The sequence below is a fragment of the Musa acuminata genome, chromosome BXJ2-7, assembly GCF_036884655.1.
Source record: "Musa acuminata AAA Group cultivar baxijiao chromosome BXJ2-7, Cavendish_Baxijiao_AAA, whole genome shotgun sequence".
Taxonomy (NCBI): domain Eukaryota; kingdom Viridiplantae; phylum Streptophyta; class Magnoliopsida; order Zingiberales; family Musaceae; genus Musa; species Musa acuminata.
Genome location: NC_088344.1, coordinates 3,063,086 through 3,090,560, shown reverse-complemented (window position 1 = coordinate 3,090,560; position 27,475 = coordinate 3,063,086). Strand labels below are relative to the sequence as shown.

The window sequence follows — 27,475 nt, the reverse complement described above, 5'->3', positions numbered from 1 at the left end:
GCCATGTCATGTGCGACGCCCATTAGATCCGTGTGCAGTGCGCTGTTGCAACGAACACAGAACACAGTCCGTGGAGGACGAAGGAAATTAGTCATCATCTTCCCCCCTCATTCTCTGCAATGTTTAAGTATCGCAGCGCATGAACACTGCGATCTTTGTTGGAAGCAATAACTCGCAACCAACCCCGCACATTGTGTTTCTTCCAAGTACTTCTTGGTCAGATACTTTAAAGTACCTAAAAGTCAGCAAAGTGAAAGCTAAATTACTTGGCAATATTCTCCAACAATATTGGCAGAGACATACTGCAGCAGATTAACAGTGGTAATGACAAAATCATGCTTCATGACCTTGAAAGGATCACAATATTGCAAATGCAGAAAGGTGCAGTAAGGCAAATCTTTTACAATATCAACTCATATCACTTGACATTTATTAGCATCTAAGAAAAGGATTCCAGACAACAATATTCCAAAAAACAACTCAACAAAAGCCGGAACAAATCTTTGAATTCGATAATCTAAGTTCATCTTTGGTTGCAGCCAGGGAAGAAAAAGGTGGATCATTATTCACAGAAAAGTGTTTCATTACCGAATTCAAGTGTCTCCTCATGCAAAGCAGAATGACAAGGAGGTTTCAAGCTGGCTATTGTTCTCTGAAGTTAAATAGTGGTAACAATTGGTAGATGACTTTCAATTCAGCTCCCAAGCAGTTTAAGAAGGATGTCAGCTAAGCTTTTCTTTTAGCATGAAGTTTTTTCCATGCCCTTAATTACAATTATGACAAAAATCAAAAGAAACCCTAAAAATTAGATGAATACACAACAATGTAGCAAGATTCAAGTGCTTCTCAATTTGTTGCAAAGCAGAACTTGATGTTATCATCAAGACAGTAATAACTAATTCACATATGAAAAAAGGATAATATGTTAAAAGCAGAACTTGATCATAAACAGCTAAAAGAGTATTAAACTTTTTGATTCAATTCTTTTTTTTTTTTGCTGCTCTTTGTTTCCTGATAATGAATTGTCTTCATGTAATCATTTTATGAGTACAACATTCCTAACCACATTACTATGTCAAAATAAACATAAAAAAAGCACCATTCACTCAGATGCAGAGAAAGTAGAATTTGCTCTGACTGTGAGTCAATTCCAAGTGCATCAATGGAGCCTCTTGCACATCTAGTACAACACAATTCAGTCTTGGAGTACCAATGCAGGTGGTCAGCAACTAGCTACAATACTCAGAAAACGTGCAAGCTACTAACTTTTGAGCAGAAAGTCCTACTGACATCCAATCCAATGAAAGAAGAAAGCAATGCAACCAACAATTGATAAGATGAAAGCTGCATTAGGGCAGAGAACAGGGAATGCTTTGTGATTACCGCTTGGAGAAGGGCCCCTCGGATGTGACGGTGATCTTACTCTTGTCGATTGTGACGGTGACGGAATCGCCGAGGGCACCGGCAAGATCCGCTCCTGGAGGAACTTCTCCAACGAGGAGATGTCCATGATCTTGTCCTCCACCGGCTTCGCGCAGTCTATGACGAAAACGGACCCCTTCTTATTCCCTCCCTTCGCGGCCGCCGCCCCCACCGTCGCTCCGGGAACCATCGTCTCCGCCGCCGCTGCCAAGGATAGGACTTCGGTAACCAACAAGAGCGGCCCGATTAAAGTATTTAAACATGATCCGACCCGTTTTGATGTGACCAGCTGCGGATCGGGTCAAGTTCGGATCGATCCGGGCTCTACCCGGCCCATCACCCGACCATTTAGTGGATCCATCGCGGCGTGGAGTTCATCAGTTCGGATCGGGCAATTAAATTATCGTCTCGGATCAAACTCATCTATTCAAGATTTGATCCGATTAACCTAGTTGTACTACCTTGCTTTCCCAGCCGAGCCATAAAGAACGACGACGCAACAAAAGCAGCGATTAACCTCTTCTCGATCCGGAAGCCAAAGCGAGATAGAGAGAGATCGCCGAGGTTGATCGCGAGCGGTAGGCTCTTTTTCTCTCTGTCTCTTGGTCTGTCCACCGCATGCATCTATATGCTTTGCATTCGTCGAGCCTTCGCCTCGATTTTACTGTCGCTATTGATCTTTCCTTTCAAGCAATTTTCTTCTGCGGACATCGCATCCGTGATATTTGCCGGCCTGATATGGTCTTCTAATAATAGGAGTCCTGTTTGAATTATGGAGCCTGGTTTTGACTAAGCGGAGTTAGGGTTTCGTGTTTTGTTTGATTTTAGGGTTTTTCTTGTATGTTTTGGTTGGTTACGGGTTGTGTTTCTCTGTTGTGGATTGTTTTGATGTGATTTTATGATTTTTTGCTTTATTCTTGACTGCAATGGCGGATTTTTAGAAGGGGGTAATTATAATGGGTTATATGTGTTGGAGTTCTGAAATAGCATATAGTGGAGGGTCAGGTTTATTGTTAGTTATCAATAATAAGATCTATTTGCAAGTTGGTAAGTCACATTTATCAGCTTGCAAAAGCGAGCAACTGTGGAAAAGCTGTTTTTTGCTGATAGTCTGTTATTTACATTGCCAGAAATTGGCCATTTCTTTGCTTATCCTTTCAGTGAGCAATAAATCTACATATGGAAGTTATTCGACAGTTTGATTAGATCTCCAGCTAACGGTTCTACAAAAGTTATGGATCAATTACACAAACAGTCACTTTTTTGTAGGACCAATTTTAAGTTGGTATCTAAATTTTAATTTTGTGTCAATTTAATCCTGAAAAATCTTTTAGTACTTGCAATCGGTTCCTACCATCAGTCTTCTGTCCATATGTTCAGTCATGTCTAAAGGGTTTGAATTTCTCATCACAATGTCTTGTATGTTCCTGGGTTAAGATTTCTCTTTTTCCATCACCATGATCTCCTCCTCTGTTCTTCATCTTTATCTCCTTCCCGTTTCACCATCAAGCAAAAAGGCTGCAGATAAAGTTGAGGGCTCACACAAAAGATGTGATCTTATGCAGCATTAGCTAAAAGAAAGCAAGGCTATTTTTTATGTTCCTTCTCCTTCTTTGCTTATTGAGCGTTGGCAGTTAGGTTGACATTTGTTCCTACTTTTTTCCTTCTCTTTTTGCCTCCTTTCTTCTATCTCTTTTTGCAATAGCCATGATATCGGGAAGATGAAGGGTGAAGGAGTGAACTTTAGCTTCTATTGTATGTGTTAGAATTTGACATCACTTACTTTAATTTGTATGATCTGCAATCTTTGCAGTTGATCCAAATAATTGTCTTTCCTAACTACATTCCATCATGTGTTGGAGACGATAGCTAAGCTAGAAGAACCACATTGAATTAAGTCTTGATGTTTGAGAACTTGATTGACACGAATTGAAGTTCAGGGACGAATTTGAACTTGGCCCTATATGTTTTATGTAATGACCAAAGATTTTTCCCTTAACCATAAAGCAAATTACCATGATTAATGTGTTGGTTTATTTGAATTACTTATTTCTTTGTTTGTGTAATATGATTAAGGAAATAAACTAAATTGGTTTCTTTAATGGTTTGGGCAAGTTAGGAATTTAGTCAATCAATTAAATAATTAAATAGTCTGAAAATTTTTAATTGGTATATTTCTTAATGAGTAATGTGACTTTTACGACAACAAGAACAAAAAAATCATAATTTCCAACCATTTGGAGTCGACTACATAAATCTTTTATTGTTATTGATATATGTAAAAATCTATATGTTTAGCTAAGTGCAGAGTATTTAAATATTTATTTATAATGATGTGACTCTTAAGAAGTAAATATTTTAAAATTTATTTTTGTGTGTGAAAATAAAATAAATATAATTTAAATATAAAAATTAAATTATTCTTACCTTTTAGGGTGGGCTCATCTTCTTCTATATAAAGAGTGCTTCTCCTTTCTTCATTCCTCATTGAAACTGGTAGCACGAGGATTGAAGAGTGGATTTCTCGAAGAGAGGTAGGTCCTCTACCTTGTAAAGTTTGATTTTTATTTTGAAATCTTTGATATTAAAATTATTATATTTTTATGTTGTATGATAATATTTTAATTTCGAAATTTATTATTAGTAAATAACGATTGTTGAATTTTGATGTTAGAATTATTGATTCATGACTTATATTTTAAGCTTAAATCATAAGTTGTTGAATTATACTTTTAAGATGTGATTTAATTGTTAAAATTCTTGTTTTTGGATTGAAATAATAGTATTAATTCCTTTAAATAGACATATCTTTGTTTCAAGGATTTGTGTGAATTTTTATGATCTAATTAGTTTTAAATTTGGGATCATGAATTTATTAGATTGCTTAATTAATGAAAAATAGATTTAGAAATTTGTTTTAATGAATTAACCCATGCCGCGATCCCTTTTTCCCAGCCTGTTGCACCTCAGCCTAGCCTACTACTTGGGATAGTCATGCGCCACACGCGTGACCAATTTGAGGCTTAGGTGGGTTAGTCCAATTTGACTCAGTAATATGTAGCTTATTGGGATTTGAACTCATTAGTTGATCGAACCAAACTAGTTTGATTGGTTCAAGTTGATTCAGAGTGAATACGTATCGATTTGATCGGTTCAAACTTATTTGACCTAATTGAAACTAATTAGATCCAAATTAAGTTCAAACTTATTTGACCTAATTGAAACTAATTAGATCCAAATTAAACTAGTATATGGTGATTTTATATTGGTTCAATAAGGATTTATAGGTTGGTTCGGTTAGGTTTTAGTTGAATTAAGTTTGGTTCAATTCAATTAGGCTATTCGAATTAGGGTTCAAGTCAATTGAGGATTGTTAAGAGATTGATACCTCATGTCTTTATGACTTGATGAATTTAAAAGCTTTATTTGAAGTTGTGATTTGGAAATGATTAGTGGTTTTTCATTATTTTGATATTAAGTCGATGATATTAATGTAATTGTTATCATGTGGTATATGTGGCTATGTTGAGTAGTCCACCTTAGAAATGCATCCTATAAAAGGAGTTACGGGCCCATCACAGTGCGTAACCACCAATGGATATAGTTTAATGGCTCATACACCAAATATGATTTCTATGATATTTTATTATATTATTTCCTTGAATGCATGCATGAATAAGTGATTGAATGAATGATCATAGATGATTCTATACCCTGTGAATGACAAGTAGGGTGATTCCCTTTAGGGATCAGCGGGCTGTCAGACGTGGTAGATAGATGGTTCCTCCATCCATTATTGAAACATGTCCTCACTTGGGTGGGCGAGGAACACCATTCCATCTACTGTTGAGAGTGCAATATGGGTTCTTCTTATCCACTATTGAGACTCCATCCCGTGGAGTATGTCTCTTCATTTGCTTTTGGGAGAGTGCACCATCTAGTATGATATATGCCTTTGTTGCATTACTGTTATGTATGCCATTGAGATGTGATGCATGAAACTGATACATGATTTTGTTTACTGCATAAGACATATTATTGTTTATTTGATACATAAGTTTCATAATGAATTGATATGTTGTCATTTCATATTAAATTGTTAATATTTGAATATGTTTCATGAGTATTAAATATTATTTTTTATGATTTTTCGAAGAATCCTACCAGCATATATGGTTGCTGTTATGTTTTTTTATCTTATATTTTTTTTCTCAAAGTAACATGCTAATTTATGAGAGACCTGAGGCATTGGTGCAGTAGACTTCTTTGCCACTTGAGCACTCACAAGAAGTTGCGGCCCTTTTTCGAGTTGAAAATTGTAAACACGAGGATATTGAAAAAAAAATGGGTCCTCTGTAAATCATGGATTTTGAAGTGATGGTTTATTTTTTTTAATCTGGGGTGTGACATTACAAGCTATTCATGTTACGAATCCAAGAGTTACCAATTTAGGAATATAACTTCAGCAGTGGGATCTGAATAATGGTAGTACCTAAGATGGAAATGATGTATTCTTTGGTTAGTATCAAGTCAAGTTTTAATATGTCAGTTATACTGATATCAGTATTTATGGAACTAAAAAGGGAAAGATTCTTTTTCTTTTTGTATTTTGAGAGAATTTATTATATTGTGATAGTCGGTTTGGCAAAGTTCATTCTTTTGCAATTTGTACTTTAGATTTGCTTGCAATAGCACTTTGTGGATGTTTTCCTTAAGTTTAATTGGGCCTACAAATAGTATTTGTTTGTGATTTTTCTTGTTCTTGTTTTTCTCCAGAATGGCTCGGTTTGCTGCAGATGCTCCAACAAGAGGTGGCTTCAGCTTTGATCTGTGTCAAAGGAATGAAATGCTGTTGAAAAAAGGCAATCAGCTTCCAACTTTTAGAAAGACTGGAACAACCATTGTTGGATTGGTCTTTGAGGTGCATGTGCTCTTTCATTCTTGAACAATATTACAATTGTAAACTGGTTAAACTGTATTATCATTTTTGTTTATTTTACCATTTAAGTCAAGTGATCTGTTATTCAGTTAATTATTAAACTGAAGCTCTTTTCATTTGCAATGTTTTGGTAAAGTGTTTGTTAATCTTTCTTTGATGCATGAGGTTTTCATTTTTTTTCTAACTGTTGTCGGTTTATCTCCAGATTCTCCACGACATAGTTGTTAATGACATATTAATAAATTCATGATTGTATTTGGGCATCCATGCGGTGCCTAAATTGAGATGTCATATGCAACTACCTTCGAAATATTGTCTATATATTTGCAAAAACGAATCTTTCCTTTACAGTTAACCACTAACATATATGTTGTTTGTGTTTTGAATTCTGAATTTTGGCTAGGTTTTGCATGTCCCTTTTCATGCATGGGCTTTTTTTTTTGTTAGCTTGCGGTGAACAGTGTCAATTTTTCTAAAATAATTTTGTGTTGCATATTGCCTTCCTTTTCCCAGTTGACTAATCCTGCAAATGAGTAAGTGATTGACTAATATTTCCATTGAGTCATTGGATAAATATTACCAGTTAATATTAAGTATGTTTTTGTATCTGTTGAAGCTACTTAATCTGATGTGGAGGATATATGTCTTTCTTCATATGCTCAAGGCATATTTAGTTTTCCAATTTACTTGAGGTGTATATGTTAAGAATATGCATTGATATACCAAAATGCAGCCAATATGACAAATAAAATCTTAGTAAAAGTTCCATAATTTGGTTCAATATTTTAGAAGTTTTCTTTTATGTTGTTCATCTCAAATAAAAAAGCAGTGGAATGTCAGTCAATAAGACAATTGGGCGAACAGTCTCAAATGCCTGCATCGATGTTGTTCAACACATTTAAGAAAGAAGCTGAGGGTATTAGTGGACTGACATTCTTTCAACCAACAACTCGTTGAGGTTCAAATTGGTGTTCATAGATCACTCTTTATGATGCACTCAGCAACTGTTTTGATGACTCTGCCAAACATATTGGTGGTTTGATATTTCCATATATTATGATTTCTGATTGCTTGTGTATCGGCTCTACTAATTATCATAAGTCATTTTATGAAATCTTAAAATGTATAATAATGCAAATATCCTGTTTGGTTTATTCTTTCTCATATCAATACCAAACAAACCCAGTCTCTTCAGTGTTCTATAAAGTTTGTGAGGCTTGCAGAAAATGTATTAATTTGCTAGTTCAAGTTAGTAAAGGATCTAAGGTTGTAAGTATTGATATATACACACCTCACCTGTTCTTTTCATTACTATTATTTCAGGATGGTGTTATACTTGGAGCAGATACAAGGGCCACTGAAGGGCCTATAGTTGCTGATAAGAATTGTGAAAAAATTCATTATATGGCACCAAATATTTATTGTTGTGGGGCTGGAACTGCTGCTGATACAGAGGCAGTAACAGGTAGGCCTTCCGGTGCATGTGACAGATGCCTGCATTGGCCTTTTAATTTCTATATCACAATTGCATCACCACCAAATTCCAATCCTTTTTTGGCTGGGTTAAGAATCTCTGCCAATTAACATGGATGATTTGTTTGATCTATCTGGTTCCAGATATGGTCAGCTCTCAGCTGCAGCTTCACCGTTATGCAACTGGTCGAGAATCAAGGGTTATTACTGCCCTTACACTTTTGAAATCACACCTTTTCAGGTACATATTGAATGGTAATCAAGTAGGGTCGTCTTTGAAATTGTTGGCAAGTGCTTTACCAGTAGAATATTAAAATTTTCGACAGTTACCAAGGTCATGTTAGTGCTGCATTGGTTCTTGGTGGAGTTGATATTACAGGACCACATTTGCACACAGTAAGTGCAGTTTTTGTGGCTGATTTTAAAATATTTATTTATTTACTAGATATCTGCTGTGACGTCTAATGTTGTAACTATTATGTAGGTATACCCTCATGGCTCAACTGACACTCTTCCTTTTGCTACAATGGGTTCTGGTTCTCTTGCTGCAATGGCTGTCTTTGAATCAAAATTCAGAGAGGGTCTTACGGTGAGTAAACAATATTAGGTTATCATACATCATATGTTTGCTGTTACTGTTGTTGCTGAATAGCTAATCATAACCTATCCAAGATCTAATGTTTGATACGAAGTATTTGTAAATGAATTGCTATTAGCATAATGACCCTACAATGGACAAAACTGAGACATATTAACCATGAAGGCTGCACGACATTTTGCTACATGTTCTAGATAAGTTAAAACAGATTGTAACCCTTGGCAGGACTGTTTCAAGGGTAAAAATCTGTCTACTCTTAGAAACAGTCCTTATGGAGCTTCAAAGAAAATTAATGTATAGTCATTTATGTTTCACATATTCTTAGAAACAAGAAATAGTAATGATATTTTGTTTTATCCAATTTCCAAGTCAAAATTACCACTTGCATCTATTACTACTTTCATCTAGCCTTATTAGCTCTGAAAATGTCATAAGTTGTGGAGAAAGCAAAAAATTAAATTACTTTACATAAACTCAATACATCTTATCTAGATTCATATTCTGTTATAGTCGATATTTTGCCTCGATGACAAGGCCTTCATGATTTCCTGTCAGTTATAAACCATTAATTGTATTAAAGGATTAAGTGGTAGCTGTTGCATGCACCAAATATGGGGCTAGGTGCTGCATTTAAATAGTCTAATGATCAAAGACTCAAGCTTGCACTTTATTGGTGTAAAAGATGGAAGTGGCAATTATTATAAATGACCGAAGGGACTAACGTTTGATATCCGGAACATGTAGCAGATCATTCAGTTCTGTAAGCCATTAGGTGAAATGAAAAGGCAGCAAAATGGAAAGGCCACAAGTTAACTGAACCAACCAAAGTACATCACTTGTATATATATGTATTTATAATCAAAATACAGCATATTCAATGTTTTATCCCTATAATCTAATTCTAAGCGTTTAGATTATTGTTCTATGTCTATCTTGCGATTCGATTTTCGAGAGTAAAACATATTTGTTGTTACAATATGGTTACTCATAATTATAAAACTAAGTTAGATTTGGCAGGTGAAACAGACGAGTTCTACTCAATTAATTTTGAAGCTATGTATAGCTCCCTATGTCAGTTCTTGTTGTTTACCCTACTTGTAGACATCCACATTTGTTGGAAATTTTAAGGGGTTGTACCTTGGTTGCCCAAAAAAGCACCTTGTAGAAAGTAGATTCTTCTACCAGCCAACTAGCTCTTTAAGGTTATAAGTTAAATCCTTTTTTTTCCATTGACTAGAAGTTCAAACTAACTCCAAAGGAGAAATTTTAAGTTGGTAGCTGGTTTTCAGATCCTATCAAATATTCATCAGTGCTTCTCGAATTTGAGTTGTGTGCTCTAGCTGACCCCATACCTATTCTAAGTAGCTTGTTGACGTTGATGATATCATATCAAAATCTAAGTGTATTAATGGTGTACCTTTCCATATTGCATGATCACAATAGCATTTGCAATATAGGTTCTCTTTCGCTGCAAGTCTGAACTCAAAAGAGTTTTAACACTTATTATCACATCTCAAAGACTGGTGTTGACTGTGCAGAGAGACGAAGGAATAAAGCTTGTATCGGAAGCTATATGCTCTGGGATATTCAATGATTTGGGAAGTGGAAGCAATGTTGATGTTTGTGTGATAACCAGAGTATGGATCCGATTTTGAACTTTTCATTTAAATGTTTAGTTTGTCACCATCGTTACTAATCCAATAGCTTATGTTTTCTACTGGTATCAGGGCCAAACCGAGTACTTACGGAATCATCAGTTGCCAAATCCAAGAACCTACGTCAGTTCAAGAGGCTATAACTTTCTCAAGGGTCATACCGGTATGTCTTGGAATCCAAGTAAAACTGTAGGAGGCTGAGAAAGCAAACTAGGAATATCTTCTTCTAAGCTTGGTTACACCAGCAGAAAACTTTAATTATGCTATCCGCATGATTGCAGAGGTACTATCTACCAAGATTACCCCATTGAAGTCTAAGGTGGAAGCAGCAGCTGAGGTGGATGCAATGGAAGAGTGACGACCACAGTCATCATGACAAGCCCAAGCATATTTTGCTAGGAACAACAGTGCCCATTTGTTAGCAATGTGTGTGTACTTCATGAAGGATGAATGGACTTTAATGCCATGGTTTTACCATTGGGCTTTACCAAAGTAGCAGTCTCATGTTTTCATATGTTACCATTGCTAGGTGGTCATTCCTCTTGACTTAATTACAAACAAGAAGCAGAAGTAATGAAGTGAAATTGTCTTTGGTAGAAAATATCTGTTATTTTATATGACAAAAATGCAGGAACATATCTTACTTTCTTGGTAATATACTCTGTTTCGGAGCAAAGCTATGGTGAACCCAGCTAGCCCAACATTATTGATCCTTCTGTGATGGGGGAAGGAATTCACCACCATTTTAATTCGCTTTTGGTCCTCCTGATTTGGATTGATACTGATCATAATACTCAACCACTGCAGCTCCAGCTAAAGCCGCCAATGTTAGAGCCTGAGCGTGCAACCTGCACCCGATCATAGAAATGAGGTCGATAACAAAGTTTGCGTTCGTAATGCTAGAGAACAAATGTATCTATCGGCTTTGGAATGCCATTCTTCTTTAAACTCGTAGACCTTTACTGAAACCAATTGTTGCCTCCTCTATCTTTCAAGAATTCATATATGATTAAAAAGGTCTCTCGTTTATCGTCTCATACAAAAAAAAAACGAGCTAGAACAATACGATAGAAGGCGGAAAAATGCGACAAAGATGTTAATACATGAAAGCAAGAGAGAGAACTCCTCCATAAAACCAATTCGATATGCGAGCAACGGCACAACAATGCGGCAAACCCTAACATCGAAACACCAGCAATTGCAATGTATCGCTCGCCGGCGGTGATGCCAGTTAATACATGAAAGCAAAACACGAACAAAAAGAATTAAGGATTGAACAAATGTAGAAGTCACCGGAGAGGCAATAGATCAATCGAGACGAACCTGGCGTGGATGATCTTGACGCTGGGCTTCATATTAGACTGCGACCAGTTGTACGCGATCGAGCTCCCAATGCCGCTGAGCCAGAGGCACCCTTTTTGCCGGCAAAAGGACGCAATCAGAACATATCTCCCTCACGTTAGGAAACGAACGCGAGGAAAAGAGACGAGGAGATCCGACGGGTTACCCACGGTCCGAAGCTTGTGCTCGACGACCCACTTCCTTAGAGTCTCGAACGAGCTCGGGCTCTCCCCCATCTCCCTTCCCCTCTTCGCCCCGCTTCTCTCTCCCTCAATCTTTTCTTGGTCATAACTGACACGAGACACGCACAACGAAGGGAAGAAAGCAACAACGAGGTCCTCTTGTGGTAAGAAGGGATGGCTCACGAGCGCCGCCACGTGGACGAGTTCGTTCAAACAGCACCGCCTTTTCTAGCCGTCTCACGAACCTGTGGGACCCAGAAACTTCCAATGACAGTCAGAGAAGTATTTTAAGGCTTGTTGGGCCCGCAATTAACTGCGGCCCAATTGCTTTCCGATCTGATCGAGCCGGGTTCGATCGACATCGAGCCCGAGAATAAACTGAAGTCATCGGTTTGGGTCGAATCGAATATCATTACCCTACAGGAGTTTCTATGCGGGAAACCATAAAGTTCGTTTCTTCGAGGGAGTCCGATCGCCGTCCGAAATATATGCGGCTTTCCGCTGCAGCAGCATCCGAGGCCGTCCGTTCGGCATCAGACGCTTCAAAGGTGAGATCATGGTCAATTTTGGAGGGTCGATGGGGAAGGAAAGACGGGAGAGCCGTACGTCCCCCCAAACCCTCGTCGATAAATAGCGCCTTATGGGGTTCCGTCTCCCTCTCTCTCTCTCTCCCTCTCTGTCTCGCCTCCGCGTCTCTCGCCTTCTCCGGAATAGGGTTTGATCCGTTTAAGAATCATGTTGGTGTATCAAGATCTGCTTACAGGTATGCGTAAAGATCTGAAGATCTATTTTCTCTCTTTAGAGTGAGTGTGTTTCTATTGAGAGATCAATGGATTTGTGATGGTTAATTTATGTATCTGACGGAAAGATTGGATCTTGGGGTTAAAGCTCCATCATAAAAGTTGCTTTTTTTCCCTAATTGATGTTCTATGTTTTCTTCTGTTTTCGTTCTGGATTTTGGTCGATCTAAGTGGCTTCCTGAGTTGGGCTATGTTACCGTGTCTACTCTCTTTAGTCCCCTCTGAGATCGAAACTTTGTATGCTATGTGATCGTTATGCGATGGGCACAGTCGTATTTGTTCTGAAGCGTTTTGACATATAGCTGAATTGGGTGTTGTTGGATACTATAAGAAAAAGCAGTTTTCACACCACAAACTACTCAGACCTATTTATGGCCTTGTGGGGTTTAAATCTAATGTCCAAACCTTGGATGTGGTAGGATCGAAAACTTTCTTGATGGAAAGATTATTTTTGCAATCAGTTTAGAAGTCAGATTATTTCTTTAGAAAATATTATATCATGATTTATGATGATGATTTTTGGTAGATCCTCATGTGTGAATCATTTATATATGTGTATATATATATACATAAATATATATACATATACATATATAGTATTTCACTTTGCAATTTCTAACATTAGCAGAGAATGCTTCACAATGATATCAGATTCCTCGACAAATATGCGCAATTCACTTTTGACTTGGTTGGGTTATTTTAGGTTTAAATTTTTTGCATACCTTGGCCATTGACTGCCACAAGATGAGAAACATCAACTTCTTGCAGTTCTTGTCATTCATTTGATTTGGTGCTGTCTAATATTTGTAATTAGAACAGGTTATGTTGTTTCTTAGGGAAAAGTAAATAACAGTAGGTCAGTCATTTCATTACAGGTCCCACTTCTTAATTAAATTTATGATATTTTCTCTTTTGTTCGTAAACACAACTTGTATGCATAATAATTGTTCCTTATGCTTTCCTCTTGTTTGCATATTGTATTGTAATCTGACTATAACTGTGTCCTTTTTTAGGTGATGAGCTCTTGTCTGACTCATTTATCTGCAAGGAAATTGAAAACGGGATGCTATGGGAGGTTGATGGGAAGGTCAGTATTTTTCATATTTCATGTGTCTTTGTGTTGGACCAATTTTTGTTACAACTTTAGCCTCTCTTCTTTTTTTTTTCTTGTATATTAGTTTCTGGAAGAAGGCCTTTTCTCCACTTTTATAATATCATCTAGGGTCTTTTCAGGATGAGCTAGTAATTTTGTTCCTGAATTTGCACTTTATGTTGCTTTAGTTTTGAGCATATTGTAATGATCTATTGGCAGTGGGTGGTTAAAGGGACTGTCGATGTAGACATCGGTGCAAACCCTTCTGCAGAAGGTGGAGAAGACGACGGTGTCGATGATACTGCAGTTAAGGTGGTTGATATAGTCGACACGTTTAGACTTCAGGTCAATGGTTTTCTTTTTTGTGTTAACGACATTTATTTACTTTTAATTGGAAATAAAATACTGAAGTCTCTTTTATCATCAATAGGAACAACCTCCCTTTGATAAGAAGCAGTTTGTAACTTTTGTGAAGCGTTATATCAAGTTATTGACACCTAAACTTGACGAGGAGAAACAAGAATTGTTCAAGAAACACATCGAGGGAGCTACAAAGTTCTTGCTATCAAAGCTCAAAGATCTACAATTGTAAGCATCAAATTTTTTATATCAGCATTCAGTACCCTTCAGGTGTTATATTGGGAAAAAAAGCAACAAAAACAGGATTCGATCAAGCCTTAAATTCTTTTTTCTCCTAATTCTTCTGCACTATCTTATTGCTTCTCATACATTTCACTACAATCCCTTTGAGAAAAAAGAGTCTACGAAAGACCCTCTGTCTCTTACTCATACCTTATAAAAGTATTGATATTGTCTATAAAGATTCTAATGAATTTATTATCATTAAGTTAGACTTCAATTTTTTATGAGGGTTATAATTTTTGTGGGATGGTATGCACATATTTGGTAAGAATTATCCTTTAGACAACTTGTTATAGATTTCTTCAGATTGAGAGCTGAGATGGATTCCTGCTGTGTCTCGGAAAGTGTTCTCTCTATTTCTGTTCGCTGCCATAAACGCACCTTATGATCTCTTTGTTCCTTACAAATAGTATCTTTTGCAGTTTTGTGGGCGAAAGCATGCACGACGACGGAAGCATGGTCTTTGCATACTACAAGGATGGTGCAGTTGATCCAACATTTATATATTTTGCCTATGGTTTGAAGGAGGTCAAGTGCTAAACAAAATGCTGCATGTACTATGAAATATCCTGGTTGCTCAATTTTAGTTTTATCTTCCTACTATTATGAAGAATATTCAAAATTACGCTTGGTCAAGTTTATGTGATTTTCTTATAGCCGGTTTTGAGTGTTGTCCTGAATTTGCTTTCAACTAAGTTAATGAAGACTTCATTTAAGGTTTGAATCTAGGAACAGATGTTCTTGTTTGGCATTTTACAGTAGCTTTTAAGAAAGATGAACTTAGATTCTTGCCGAATTCTTTTTCACTTTTGTGTGGCACTATGCAATTATTGTCAAATAGCAATATGGATGATAAACATTAGCCTATCCTTAGCTGTTAGAATAATTTGCAAGTGAGGTGAACCATGAACTGACAATTTAAGCTTTGTGGGATATGCTACCTTCTGTAAGCAAGTAGCTTCATACTTCCCATCAGCATCCCAACCAAACATGAAGCCCCCTCCCATGTATCATAACCTAAAGTAGTACAAACAGTAGGAGAAAGAATAAAAAAAGAATCATATATCTTTATCTCATGAAATTTTTAGACAACTTAGATCACTCATAACTATGACAAACTTCAGAGAGAACTAACAAAGACATTATTCCTTTGTCAATTATTCTTGAGTAAATGTCTGAATATTATCACAGCCTGACATCATTGATACTTCTGCTTTAAGGTTCTCCATGACTGGTGGGTATCATTAGCTCATATGCAAGTTTTAAATGAATTGATAAATGCAAAATGTGTAACTTGCAAGCTGGAGCTTGACAGGATGAAATGATACAAGCTCAAAATGAAAGCAAAAGCCTTTGTCTAAATGCTTCAAGTACTAATTCATACAAACAATGATACTTTTGGATGGTCAAGCAAAAATGATCAAAGGATGAATGAACATGTATGTGTCTATAATATATATATCCAAATCTCTTATGAACTCATTCAACCTCTTGGTATTTTGATCTTCTCAAAAACAATACTGAAAAACACAGCATTATTGATGCTAGTCTGTACCACAATGAAAGGTTAGACTGATCAATGTGCAAAGATCAACACTATAAAAAATGAGATGGCACTGCCACTAGAGCTGCCATGAGTATGCAGATCACATGAACTCTAAGGTGGAGGGATGTATTGTCTGAAGGTCACACACAGCTTTTCTTAATACCAAACACATGGCCTCCTGTTCTTAATTTCTCAGTAGTGATACTGAGATCTCTCATCTGCCATGAATGCCATCCTTCTCACTTGACTGCCGCCATGATTTATGCTGACCAAGGTGTACATTTTCTTCTATTACTTCTCTCGATCTCATGTGACGAACGTCACATCTCAACTGAGACTTCACATGTCCCAACATAACAACTCATTCCTGGCTTGGTTTCCTACGTATTGTACCAGAGAAGAAGATCCAATTGCTGAGCACACATCAAATTTTCACCAAATCTGGAGTTTACCAGCACACATTTATCTGACCCAAATAGAAGATGCATATGAAACCAATAACACATACAAAACCGATCTGTTTCGATCAAAAGAAGGATTTTTTATTATTATTATTTGAAGAGATGCAGTTGAAGATCACTAGGAGGAGAAGGAACCGATCAAGAACCAAAAGATCAGATTTTTATTCGCCTTAGGGCAACCACGTACGATCCCTGTTCACAGCACCAATACAACAAGAACAGCATCGACACCACCAACGTCGGCTAAAATCTTGTAAGAAGAAACCATCAGCGTGCGGAATCGACCTTCTCTTAGTCTAAAGATGACATTTTGAGAGACGGGAAGCGGGTGATGGCGGAGCTCTTACCTCCGGCAGCGGGTGATGGCGGAGCAGCTGCGGGAGTAAGGGTTGGCCCGGGCGCCGGGGCGGCAGTTGTAGTAGGAGGCGCCGCGGCGGGAACAGGGGACGCTGTCGCGCCTGAGGGCGTTGTAGCTGATGTAGTAGGAGCGGGCGAGGATGCGGCGGGTTACCTCCGTCCCCAGCTCGAACTCCTCCCCCGCGAGGCACTCCGCAATGCTCCCGCGGCAGCCGGATCCGGCGGGGATCCAGCCCGGGGCGAGCTCATCTCCCGCTCCCCCGCTGCTGCCGCCCTCAGCGACTACGAGGAAGAAGACCAAGATGACGGCGAGAGCGAGACGGGGAAGCGCCGTTAGTCTCGCCATTTGCTGCTTGCGTGTTTTTGGAGCTTTCTCTGCTTCATATATAACACTGCACTGAGACAACTGCCGAGAGATGAAAACATTTACTCTATATATATATATATATATATATATATATATATATATATATATATATATATATATATATATATATATATATATATATATATATATATATATATATATATATATATATATATATATATATATATATATATATATATATATATATATATATATATATATATATATATATATATAAGATTAATTATTTAGATATAAAAATATAAAAGATGAAATTTCCAACTCTCAACCTTACATATATATATATACATCATGAAACTAATGTTGATGTATAAAAATATGGCAAGATAAAATTTTAAATCCTTAATTTAAATAAGTCAACTGATTAAAAGTTTATGTATAAAGTTTCATAGAGTGAAATTTTTAATTATTATTAGGTAAGTTATCATGGTATTTTTTGGACTTGTTGATCCATTGGGGATTTGTAAGATGCATGTGCTGTTCTTTTCTTCCCCTCAAATTATAATAATCTATATTACATAGCACAAAAAAGATTCCAAAGAGCTTCACAAAAATTTCTCTCTATAAAAAAAAAAAATCCTTCTCTGAGGTTCTAATAAAATTCACAACCCAATTGACTAATCAGTTTTCCATCCCTATAAAAATGAGTAATTATGAGCATATCTTCAATTATATTAAGGATTGAAGGGAGATGTACATATAGTTCATCAATTTAGGTAATTTTTCAGTATATTCCTCTTTTGAAAAACTATGATTGATTTTTGTCAATTAATTATCATTTAGGTATTACTAGAAATTCTAATTTACATTAGTATTCTTTAGAAATTTATTATGATGATGAGAATATTAGGGGTATTTTAGATGTTCACATTTTTTATATATAATTTTAAATTAAATAAATCAATAATATACTAGTGTTGCTCTTTTGCATTATTATCATCAAAATTGTTATTAGTGGAGATATATTATGGATTGAGAAAAAAAAGGACTAATGAATCATGTAAATTTTTATTGTATCCTATAGGTATGTATTTAAAACAAATTGTATTCTATTCTCCTTCGTAACAAATTAGATTGCTATATTTTTCTTATTAATGTACTAAAAATTTAAAAGATGATTTTATTCTCCTTGAATATCATCATTTTAAAAATTTCTCATAGAGTATATATTCTTTTAAAAAATTCTCATACGGTAGTGGGTTAGACAACCGCTTCTACGCACCCCTCCCTGGTCCGAGATGACCATCACCTCCATCTTGTATGATGACAGGGGAGTCGACGACCGAAGCCCTGGTGAACGATGGCTTCTTGTAGCATCGTCCTCGTTTGCCTCAATCCACCTTCGCCTCACTTCCCCCCACGCCTCGTCGACGATCACCTCCATCTCGTAGCATCGTCCTCGTCACCTCTTCCCTCTTCGTGTAAAGGCTCGTGCATAAAGGACCCATGCACGAAGGTAAAGGGCAACTAAGAGCAAAGGCGATAGTTAGCGAGGCATAAGTCGGGAAATTTTTTTTTTAATTTTATTTATGAAAAAAAAGAGATTTTTATGAGAATTTTTGAAAAAAAAAATTCAAAATTAGAGGTGTTTTCGGTAAATTTACCCCATTTTTTTTAACCTTCCTTGGGAAAAACCTGAAGCCAACCATAAACAACTGCTTGAGGATTCAATTGGGGAAATATAGATTAATAGATTCTTGTTGGTCGAGATCTCCGCTCCACTCTCAGTATCCCACCACTCGTAATGGCGGAGGTCCGAGCCCGAGCTCCCGGCAAGATCATCCTCTCCGGCGAGCACGCCGTCGTCCACGGCTCCACCGCCGTCGCCGCCGCCATCGACCTCTTCACGCACGTCTCCTTCCGCCTCGATCCCCCCGTCCCTCCAGGTCTGGCACCTTCTTTCGATCTTTTCCCCTCTCAGACGGGGTTTGAGGCATCTGATCCTGGAATCTTTCGATGTTCATTCCAGGGAATGGCGATGGATCGTTAGGATTAGAGCTTAAAGACCTGGGCTTGGCCTTTTTTTGGTCGCCCTCGAGACTGAAAGAGGGGCTGGGGGACGCTGTTACTGTTCCTTCAACCCCGGTTTCGTGCTCGCCGGAACGGATCAAGCTGATTGCTGCCCTAGTCGAAGAACAAGACATTCCGGAAGCAAAAATCTGGCTTTCTTCTGGGATTTCCGCCTTCATCCACCTCTACACCTCGATCCATGGGTACCAATCCACGCTGATCCTCTTTATCTCCTGCCTCATCATTTGCCTATATTTAATTCCTCTTTTCGTCAAGTTACAAGGCAGGAAAAGTGGTCATCTCCTCGGATCTTCCTCTTGGCTCGGGCCTGGGTTCATCTGCGTCATTTTGCGTCGCCCTCGCGGCGTCTTTTCTTGCGTTGTCTGATGCCATAACCATCGACAAACCGCAAGGTGGATGGCTGAGGTTGTGCGAGAATGAGCTTCAACTGGTGAACAGATGGGCATTCGAAGGTGAAAAGATCATTCACGGAAAGCCCTCTGGCATTGATAACACCGTAAGCGCATTTGGTATGTAACCTTTGTAAGACTACTTTGTTTTAATTCACGTCAACAAATCCATCTGTGTTCTTCGCATGGAGTATGTCTGAACCGTGTGATATTATTGTTCTTGCATTATGCAATTTCGGGAATGTGTGTGTAACAGGTAACATGATTCAGTTCAGATTGGGAGAGTTGATCCATATCGAATCAAGTGCACCTCTAAGAATGCTCATCACCAATACAAAGGTTGGGAGGAACACAAAGGCATTGGTTGCTGGTGTATCTGAAAGAGCCTCCAGGCATCCGGATGCAATGGCTGCCGTGTTTACTGCAGTTAACTCTATCAGCAAGGAATTGTCAACCATTATACAGTCACCTGCTCTAGATGACATATCTGTTACTTCAAGAGAAGAGAAGATAGAGGAATTAATGGAAATGAACCAAGGTTTACTTCAGTGCATGGGGGTAAGCCATGCTTCTATAGAAACTGTGCTTCGAGTGACAATGAAGTACAAATTAACTTCCAAGCTGACCGGTGCTGGTGGTGGAGGGTGTGTTTTGACTCTGCTACCGACATGTATCCTTCTCGTTCTATGCTATCTTATCAAATGTTTAACTTTTACCTTTCCTCGCACCACTAGTTTAATTCTTTCTCTTCACTAAAATGGTGCATTTATGAGCTTCTTTAAACATGTTGAGACCATTTTAAATGGTTCTTATTTCTTCTGTGAATATGTTTGACAACCATATCTATGTTTCCAAAACTTGCCACTGAAATCCAGGAAAAGAATATACTAGAAATTTTTTAAGTTTTATCAACCGGAAGAGCAAGAAGTTTCTTATAGACCTTGATGAATTAGATTCATTTGCTTTCATATCCCTCAGAATCATAGTCATATGCTGTCATTTGTAGTTTCCTATAGATTCTTTGGCACAACTCGAGAGACTTTCTTCCTAGTTTGTAACCTGAGTACAGACCATAATATAGTCTTATGCGACTGCGTGTATGTACATGCGTGTGCCTGTGCGTGCAAATGAGCAGTCTGGACTTGTAGGTCATACTCCACACCTATCTCTGGTCAGAATTTGACAGCAACCTTCAAAGGCCTATTAGGTTAGAAACATTAGAATGGCTAATTTTGATCATACCTTTATACAGGCAGACAAGAGAATTTTGTCTAAAGCTAAGCAAGCAATGGACTTCTGGGCATTGAGAAAATTTCTTAAGAACTTTTTTTTTTTTCAATAGGCTATAGCTTCCACACTCATCATTATGGTATATTTTCTGTCTTTGGAAAAAGATTTACATTTTTTTGTGCGGCAGTTAAGAAAATAGAAAGAGTATAATGCTTGGTATGTGGAATAGTACGTATATAAGTACAATTTTCTGTGCATGAGGCTGCTGCAGAATAATATTAAAAGACTGATCATTGAGGATTGATATTGCAATAGTTGTGAATGTTTGAAGCTTAGAAAACCACTATAGCTTATGCATTAGAATTTTATGACAAAATTAATTGATAAGAATTGCTGGATACAAGTTCTTTTAAAGTACATTATCGATGCCCAGCCTTTTAGCAGGTAGGGTGTGAAGTATGTTAATACTATAAATTGATGACATATGGCATCACTTGAACAAAACTGTGTCCATCGTGCCAATCAGTATTGTCAGGTAATAACGAGGAGTAGCTCTGCAAGAATTGCTGTGATAAGAGCACAATAGAACAGGTAGATGGAGACAATGATGGCATTTTGTGGTGGTATCACTGCATTTAGTTAGAAAATAACCACATATACTGGCATTGATAATCTGAATCCATATACATGGAATTTGCATTGACTTTGGCACTAAGAATCAATCTGAAGCAGAGTTCATCAGCTTATTATATATGCTTGTCTGAATTAACACCATGCCTTTTTCTGAACATTTGTCATCATAGGGAATAAAATAGGCTTTTATTCTCAACAAAACATACTGAGATCAAGAGTTGTCATGCTTCAAATTGCAATACATGGTTGAATGAATTCCTCTATGTTACTTATAACTGACTTCTTTTTTGTACTGAAAAAATATTGATCTAGCAATCTCTCAATCCAACCATGATTTCCATGTAGAATTAAATGGTTAATGTCACTACATTTTTGCCTGGTAATGCTGTTATTTTTCTCAACCAGCACAGCACTGCATGTTGCCCATGCTTTGCAAATGTATTAATATCTCAGGCATGCTTCTATATGATATTGTATATGTTCTTTGCAAATAATGCATCTTGCTCTCTGTATATACTGATGCTACCTTGACCACCAGAACAGTACTTTCTTCCGCAATTACAGATAAGGTCGTTGCTGAGCTCGAGTCGAGCGGCTTTCAGTGCTTGAAAGTTGAAGTTGGTGGGGAAGGTCTTCAGATTTGCTTCAGCTGACGATCTCAATTCTGTCAAGCAGGGAAGTGTCATATTGGCAATTCAACACCAGACAATGTTTGGAATGAGTTTGGGATTTAAGAGAAACTTTTTTCTACTGGTCTATGTTTCTTCCCTTGCTTCTTTTTGATGTAACTTTATTGAGATATGATGGATTCTTAAATCTTGTGGACGAACAATGAATGTATTTGTCATGAGAATTATTATATAGTGGAACATATACTTTTAATTGTCTTTTACAACAATGCATGCTTTCTTCTGCAGATTATCACCTGCTAGGAATTTTATAGTTGTGCTGTGTCAAATTGAAAGGGTTTATACTCGTCTAACTAAAATTACATTTGGAGGGTCAAAATTACATTTGGAGTGGATGACCCTGTTTTTCCCTTTTACTACTGCTTTGAGCTAATATCTATTGTTATTAAAGTGAAATATTTAATCTCATTTACCCTATCGTCATCGATTTTACTGACGGAAGAAATAATATGTGATAGCATGTGCAAGAATGATACGAAGATGATGGGTAAAATGATAATTTTAATATTCCAGTTATGTTTTCTTTTGTTATACCTTAATTTAAACTTCTTAGTCGACTGTTGTGGTGGTGGCGGACAACGACACCCATGGGGGCTACGAGTGGCTATTGTGGTGGTCATGGTAAGAACAACGCGATGGTCGACCTTTGTCAATGTCGATGCAAACATCGACAACAAAGGTGAGGGAGGCGACCGTGGCAGCAACGAGGGTTTGATGATGGTGGTGATGGATCTCAAGGATATCCTTTGGAAATGGGCGGAGTTGAGCCTTGGAGGTGGAGCTTGAGAGATTTCTACGACTTATTGCGAGAGGAGGAAGAAGAGGGAGAGCGACGACGAGAGGTAAGACAAAAGGAGAGGAGAAAGAGAACGATGATCGCTCTTCATCGTCTTACATCTACGTTGTCGTCGCTCTTAGGCAAAGGCCTTGCATCTCGTCAACGCAGATGTAATGGGGCAAAGCGCTGATGCAAATGCTTTACTTCCCACCGAGACTACAACGCATATGCAAGACGATGCAAAGCAACCATCCCCCCCCTCCTCCCTTCCAAGAAACCACAAAAGTCCCTCATTTTTAAGACTCCACTTTGTCTATCTTCAGTGACATCCCTGAGATCCACCATCACATCATCAAACGATCATCGTTATCGTAATCACCACATCAATGTTCGGATTGACATCAACAAGACTGACTACCACATCATTCTCATCAACCACCACCACAATAATCAATTAAAAAATTTTAATTAATAATTGAGACATTAAAATTATTTTTTTATCCATCATTTTCATATCATTCATAATTATAAAGATTTTAATTTAAATTTTTTTTAAGTCTAGAAACACAAAGGTACTAAAGATATTTAATTCTACATCGCTCCCCTTTCTCTTCTTCCTCCCCAGCCTTTTATTCTGTTACCTAGTTTCCAATTTATTGGCTCAGAGCCATGTGCCTTTCGGCTCTTTTCCAGGCTCACAAATGTTTGTTGTAACCTACAAATGCTGGATGATGGATGTCAACTATACTAATACTTTGCTGGATAGTACTCCTAAAGGCAGAACAGCATGATGCTTATCAAACGAGTGCCCACTTAAAGAAAGCAGGAGAAAAACTTGCTTATTGGTTCATAGCAGCAGGTCTCCCAGGGAGGGAGTGGATACAACACCAACACTCAAGAGACTTGAGAGACAAGTGATTTCAGACTCTACTAGCTGTAAAAGGCTTGTAGATACTTTTCTTCCCAAGGTTTCTCACCTATTTAGTCTTTGTTTTCCTTCTGAGAAGATTCATCAACCGAATCATCTGAAAGTTTGATTTCTTTCATGTTGTCCATTGAAGAATCACGGACTTTCCCTGTGCCGTCCTTGCCGTTGCATTCTGTTTCGGCATGAGTTTCAGGAGCATCGTTCAACTGAAAAGCAAAATGGCCATCTTACTACGGCAACTGCAAATAATAGTATGCAACTATAGTGTTTACTTAGAAAAGCTCTGCCGCATTAGAACTGCAATTTAGTTCTTAAGACTAGCCACTGATTGTAAATAGCTATGTCCAACATGGCACTATAATACACCTGTACAACAGAAATCACAAATACTATGAAAGATAAAACAGAGAAAAGATAGAACAAGTACCCCCAAGTTTCTTAGGCTGGCAGTCACTTCCTCCTGTTGCTTCTGAAGGGTCGTCTTCAGATCTTTGAAGTCCTAAATTAACTCATGTTGAAAAGTTGAGCATGGCTTGTGAAAATAAAAAGCCTAAATGAAAGCAAAGCTTATCAAGCCTTACAGATCTTAATTGATCCAGGTCAGTATTCAATCTACTCTTCAGCTCTGAAAGCTCCTGCATGAAATATCTCACATTATATCTTCAGAAAAAGCAATTAAAGATCCAGCATGGAACACAGATAAGTGGGGTGCAGAGGAAAACCAATAGCTAAAAAACAATTCTTATTCTTGTTATGAAGTGATGATTCATATCAAAACTTAGAAGGTGCTATGCATTCAACAAACAACTAAAACCTTACTCTAATGAGAATAATCATTAATACATTAAGATAAGTGATTCTCAAAAATGATAGAACCAAGTAAATGTCTGCCTTGTTGGAATTTCTACATTTTTTTCTGCATTGGAGATGAATATCTCCCAAAGTCAATAGTTGCTCAGAAAATTTAGGAGGGTCGCTCAAGGCTGCATGAGCTTATTCCCATTGTGCACAAAGTAGCCTTTTAGGTTGTATCAAACTCCTTGTACAGCTGTAATTTGCTCTAGGCAATCAGCATCTCTTTCTTGGGACTGACTTAGATACAACAAAAGAACAAAATTCTTATCCAGATTTTTCTGGAGATTTCATAATGACAGCCAAACTCCAACAACCAAGCACCAACACAAAATTGAGAGCATGAAAGCATCAATATTCAGTGTAGCAAATAACAAACAGCACTATAAGGACCCAAGGTCCCTTATGGCTTAAAGTACTCAGAGATAGAGGAGTAAGAAGAGAGGAGAGAGAAGAAGGCAAAAAGGGCAACAACAATCAATGCTGACTGCAATGAGGGAAATAAGAGTGAGAGCTAGAAGGGTGCTAGTTGAACTCAGAGTAGAGGAGGAACAGAGAGGAATGAGAATAGACACGACGGCAGTGATCAAGCATCCACAAAGAGAGAGGAAAAATAAGAGGGAAGAAAGAGGTTAAAGTAATGAATAGATGAGGAAAAGAGCATAGCTATTGGGTGGGCTCGAAGGGAGGACTAATTGGATCATGCAGGGGATCAAGTGCGGATCAAGTCATATTTGTGCGGATGAGAAGAGGTTGGAAATTAGGTTTTGGATAGGGTTAGAGAGTTTAGATAGCTTGGGCCAACCGAAGCAAGCATCAAGGATGCCCAACACCTCAACTGAAGTGCTTCCCTAGGCAACACCAAGTTGGAGACACCTCACCTAGGGCCCCTCAAAATGCTTGGGCACAGTCTTGACTTAACAGAGTATCAAGGCAAGCACCTAAGAACCTCTTGACATAGTCTTCCATATTATTGAGAAATATATTTGTAATGCCCCAACTAGCCTGACATTGGAAGTGGAAGGGAAATGTTTGCATGTTAGACGAAATGAATCATCACTAGCAACAAAAGCTTAAGAATTTTGGCTCACATAGTTACAGGCTCATTCTAAGGAGACACTAGGCTGGTGCAACAGTTAAGCCTGCAGACAAGGGGGTATCACCTTGTGCTAGTAGTAAGCCTGGCAAGTCATGCAATAGCAAGTCATATTGACTGCCGAAAATGAGCATGTCTGATGATCACAGTCAATGAACAACAAGAACATGAATAGTACATGGTGCAATGTTGCAAGCTGGAAGAAGAATGTGTTCTTCGACTCTCATTTATCAATGTCAATAGGCCTGCCATTCTTCAATCGGAAAAAGCCAAGGAAAACCTAATAGTGGGAAGAAAAACATAAATGAGTGTCCTCTATCCAACTAAAGTCACAGAAGCCTCTAAGGAAACTAAGTCCTATATGATAGAATTATCTGCCTACCAATCTCAAAAGTGGATGAATAACCAAGCCTCATGATATCTTTGTTCTGTTGACCAATAATCAGGCTTATTAGACAACAGTAACACTCCTTAGTAGACCAACATTTTATAGAGATCTGAATGCCACAGCACGTCCTAACCGATGGCATTGACGCCCCAAAGAAGTTGTGAGCGAAAATCAAACTTGAAGAGAACATAATCATACAAAATATTAAGAAAGAGAAATAAAAGAAGAAACAAGTTTCCAGCACAATAGGCGATGGGCACTCACATCCTTGTAGGTCTTGACTTGGGTGTCCAGCTTACTTCTCCAGTTTTGCAAATCCTGTCAACACACGAATATATCATTCCAGAATCCCTCCAATTTCTGAATCCTCGACTACTCACATAAGATTAAGAAGAGAAAAAGGAGGAGCAGATCCACCTGCTTCAAACCTTGAAGTCTTGCTAACAACTCCGACTGCGATTCATTCAGTTCCTGACAAAATCCGCAAACGATGTGAGGATCAAACGAAGTCTATTAGCAAAGAGAACCCGGTAATGCGAGATAGGTCATAGATCTCATCTCACCGCAACTTTTGCTGCCACTGGTTGCAGATCGTCCTGCTTCGTCTGGCAGAAAAACCAAAAAGGACATCAAATAATCAAAATCACCCTCCCAATCTTTGATCGCAAAGACAAAACCCAAGAGCAGAGACATGGATGAAAGGGCGGAGAGAGGAGACTGAAAGCAAAGATCAGAAGAATAAGAAGACTCACGGATGGCGATGAGAGAAGATATGAAGCGGCGGTGGCGGACGCCGGAGGAGATGGAGGTGGAGCCGGATCGGAGTCCGCCATTCGAGTTCGAAAGCTTGGGGTAGGGTTTTCGTCCTTCAATAGCTGCCGTTATTACTAGAGTTGATGACCGGATGGAAATGAGCGGGCAAGGGCAGAAAAATAGCGCCTCTCATCATTGTTCTTAAATTTCAGTCTATGCCTACACGTTTCACGTTACTCGAATCACGTACCCGTCTTATAAATGGATATAAGAACGGGACCACATTGGACCCCACACAAAATGAGATACTAATGCAATGGGAGACGATTATGGGAAAACTAGACCAGCTTGTAAAGATTGCCCGACGTTAATCCTAATTACTTCGCCTACTCGATGTCGCTTTACCCAAAGCACCTGCACTTGTCTCCATGCGGGACCACCGGTGGGTCCATTTACAAACTCCAATCAGAGAAACAAAGGAAAAGGGTAAGCAATAAAATTGAGCATTATTATTTAACTAACTCATCAAAAAAAAAAAATTCAAAAATTATAATTATGCTCCTTAAAGCAAATTTGGATTTTTGTTAAACTCATAATCAAAGAGTTTTATAAATATAGGGATAAATTTTAGTATTAAAAATAGATAATAGTCTCCTTTTAAAAAAAATGTCATAGTTTCTAACATATTAGCTGAAGTCTAAAAAAAAAAAAAAAACTTTGTTTTGGTATTTTTTATCCTTTTTGGGTCCTTTTTTTTACTTGGTTTGGTTCAGTAAATTTTAAATTATATGACTATAAAAACTATTAAAAA

At 37.8% G+C, this 27,475-nt stretch overlaps 6 protein-coding genes across 9 annotated transcripts; 3 read left to right on the top strand and 3 right to left on the bottom strand.

Annotated features, from left to right (window-relative positions):
- The first annotated feature begins 1,868 nt into the window (after window positions 1-1,868).
- On the top strand, window positions 1,869-10,688 carry LOC103990712 (proteasome subunit beta type-7-A). Of its 2 annotated transcripts, none has more exons than XM_009409952.3 (9): window positions 1,869-2,000; window positions 6,199-6,343; window positions 7,685-7,826; window positions 7,979-8,075; window positions 8,161-8,230; window positions 8,319-8,423; window positions 9,971-10,069; window positions 10,160-10,250; window positions 10,369-10,688. In XM_009409952.3, the coding sequence occupies exons 2-9, from the start codon at window positions 6,200-6,202 to the stop codon at window positions 10,443-10,445; spliced, it is 825 nt and encodes a 274-aa protein (XP_009408227.1). In that variant the 5' UTR covers window positions 1,869-2,000; window position 6,199; the 3' UTR covers window positions 10,446-10,688. The 2 variants fall into 2 exon arrangements, with proteins under 2 accessions (XP_009408227.1, XP_064972114.1); XM_065116042.1 differs by lacking the exon at window positions 1,869-2,000 and adding an exon at window positions 3,857-3,956.
- Window positions 10,689-10,703: 15 nt separating this feature from the next.
- LOC135616646 (uncharacterized) lies at window positions 10,704-11,672 on the bottom strand. Its single transcript, XM_065116046.1, has 3 exons — window positions 11,595-11,672; window positions 11,411-11,501; window positions 10,704-10,935 (listed from the first exon to the last, which is right to left on the bottom strand). Exons 1-3 carry the CDS (start codon window positions 11,662-11,664, stop codon window positions 10,833-10,835), a joined length of 264 nt encoding a protein of 87 aa, XP_064972118.1. The 5' UTR covers window positions 11,665-11,672; the 3' UTR covers window positions 10,704-10,832.
- A 546-nt stretch (window positions 11,673-12,218) lies between these two features.
- On the top strand, window positions 12,219-14,873 carry LOC103990713 (translationally-controlled tumor protein homolog). Its single transcript, XM_009409954.3, has 5 exons — window positions 12,219-12,373; window positions 13,424-13,497; window positions 13,723-13,848; window positions 13,934-14,091; window positions 14,568-14,873. The coding sequence occupies exons 1-5, from the start codon at window positions 12,346-12,348 to the stop codon at window positions 14,683-14,685; spliced, it is 504 nt and encodes a 167-aa protein (XP_009408229.2). The 5' UTR covers window positions 12,219-12,345; the 3' UTR covers window positions 14,686-14,873.
- Window positions 14,874-16,295: 1,422 nt separating this feature from the next.
- LOC135581715 (rapid alkalinization factor-like) lies at window positions 16,296-16,910 on the bottom strand. Of its 3 annotated transcripts, none has more exons than XM_065116044.1 (2): window positions 16,500-16,910; window positions 16,296-16,402 (listed from the first exon to the last, which is right to left on the bottom strand). In XM_065116044.1, the coding sequence occupies exons 1-2, from the start codon at window positions 16,853-16,855 to the stop codon at window positions 16,396-16,398; spliced, it is 363 nt and encodes a 120-aa protein (XP_064972116.1). In that variant the 5' UTR covers window positions 16,856-16,910; the 3' UTR covers window positions 16,296-16,395. The 3 variants fall into 3 exon arrangements, with proteins under 3 accessions (XP_064972116.1, XP_064972115.1, XP_018684597.2); XM_065116043.1 differs by having other exon boundaries at window positions 16,296-16,395; XM_018829052.2 differs by having other exon boundaries at window positions 16,296-16,910.
- A 1,661-nt stretch (window positions 16,911-18,571) lies between these two features.
- On the top strand, window positions 18,572-22,062 carry LOC103990714 (mevalonate kinase). The gene is made up of 5 exons (XM_009409955.3): window positions 18,572-18,783; window positions 18,867-19,110; window positions 19,184-19,437; window positions 19,574-19,987; window positions 21,724-22,062. The coding sequence occupies exons 1-5, from the start codon at window positions 18,642-18,644 to the stop codon at window positions 21,831-21,833; spliced, it is 1,164 nt and encodes a 387-aa protein (XP_009408230.2). The 5' UTR covers window positions 18,572-18,641; the 3' UTR covers window positions 21,834-22,062.
- Window positions 22,063-23,460: 1,398 nt separating this feature from the next.
- On the bottom strand, window positions 23,461-26,822 carry LOC135616644 (uncharacterized). The gene is made up of 7 exons (XM_065116041.1): window positions 26,664-26,822; window positions 26,475-26,516; window positions 26,329-26,382; window positions 26,176-26,229; window positions 24,157-24,210; window positions 24,003-24,074; window positions 23,461-23,781 (listed from the first exon to the last, which is right to left on the bottom strand). The coding sequence occupies exons 1-7, from the start codon at window positions 26,742-26,744 to the stop codon at window positions 23,629-23,631; spliced, it is 510 nt and encodes a 169-aa protein (XP_064972113.1). The 5' UTR covers window positions 26,745-26,822; the 3' UTR covers window positions 23,461-23,628.
- Between the last annotated feature and the right edge of the window lie 653 nt (window positions 26,823-27,475).

What these genes read in the sequence shown, in the direction of transcription:
- LOC103990712 (XM_009409952.3), top strand. Translation starts at nt 6,200, where the DNA reads ATGGCTCGGTTTGCTGCAGATGCTCCAACAAGAGGTGGCTTCAGCTTT. An exon ending in CAGGACCACATTTGCACACA is followed by an intron (nt 8,231 to 8,318) that starts GTAAGTGCAGTT and finishes ACTATTATGTAG; the next exon opens with GTATACCCTCATGGCTCAAC. An exon ending in CTTTCTCAAGGGTCATACCG is followed by an intron (nt 10,251 to 10,368) that starts GTATGTCTTGGA and finishes GCATGATTGCAG; the next exon opens with AGGTACTATCTACCAAGATT.
- LOC135616646 (XM_065116046.1), bottom strand. Translation starts at nt 11,664, where the DNA reads ATGGGGGAGAGCCCGAGCTCGTTCGAGACTCTAAGGAAGTGGGTCGTC. An exon ending in GCACAAGCTTCGGACCGTGG is followed by an intron (nt 11,502 to 11,594) that starts GTAACCCGTCGG and finishes GCCGGCAAAAAG; the next exon opens with GGTGCCTCTGGCTCAGCGGC. An exon ending in GTCAAGATCATCCACGCCAG is followed by an intron (nt 10,936 to 11,410) that starts GTTCGTCTCGAT and finishes GATCGGGTGCAG; the next exon opens with GTTGCACGCTCAGGCTCTAA.
- LOC103990713 (XM_009409954.3), top strand. Translation starts at nt 12,346, where the DNA reads ATGTTGGTGTATCAAGATCTGCTTACAG. An exon ending in TATGGGAGGTTGATGGGAAG is followed by an intron (nt 13,498 to 13,722) that starts GTCAGTATTTTT and finishes ATCTATTGGCAG; the next exon opens with TGGGTGGTTAAAGGGACTGT. An exon ending in AAGCTCAAAGATCTACAATT is followed by an intron (nt 14,092 to 14,567) that starts GTAAGCATCAAA and finishes TATCTTTTGCAG; the next exon opens with TTTTGTGGGCGAAAGCATGC.
- LOC135581715 (XM_065116043.1), bottom strand. Translation starts at nt 16,855, where the DNA reads ATGGCGAGACTAACGGCGCTTCCCCGTCTCGCTCTCGCCGTCATCTTG. An exon ending in GCCATCACCCGCTGCCGGAG is followed by an intron (nt 16,396 to 16,499) that starts GTAAGAGCTCCG and finishes ACAAGATTTTAG; the next exon opens with CCGACGTTGGTGGTGTCGAT.
- LOC103990714 (XM_009409955.3), top strand. Translation starts at nt 18,642, where the DNA reads ATGGCGGAGGTCCGAGCCCGAGCTCCCGGCAAGATCATCCTCTCCGGC. An exon ending in TAACACCGTAAGCGCATTTG is followed by an intron (nt 19,438 to 19,573) that starts GTATGTAACCTT and finishes TGTGTGTAACAG; the next exon opens with GTAACATGATTCAGTTCAGA. An exon ending in TTTGACTCTGCTACCGACAT is followed by an intron (nt 19,988 to 21,723) that starts GTATCCTTCTCG and finishes CCACCAGAACAG; the next exon opens with TACTTTCTTCCGCAATTACA.
- LOC135616644 (XM_065116041.1), bottom strand. Translation starts at nt 26,744, where the DNA reads ATGGCGGACTCCGATCCGGCTCCACCTCCATCTCCTCCGGCGTCCGCC. An exon ending in CAGTGGCAGCAAAAGTTGCG is followed by an intron (nt 26,383 to 26,474) that starts GTGAGATGAGAT and finishes GGATTTTGTCAG; the next exon opens with GAACTGAATGAATCGCAGTC. An exon ending in GACTTCAAGGTTTGAAGCAG is followed by an intron (nt 26,230 to 26,328) that starts GTGGATCTGCTC and finishes GTGTGTTGACAG; the next exon opens with GATTTGCAAAACTGGAGAAG.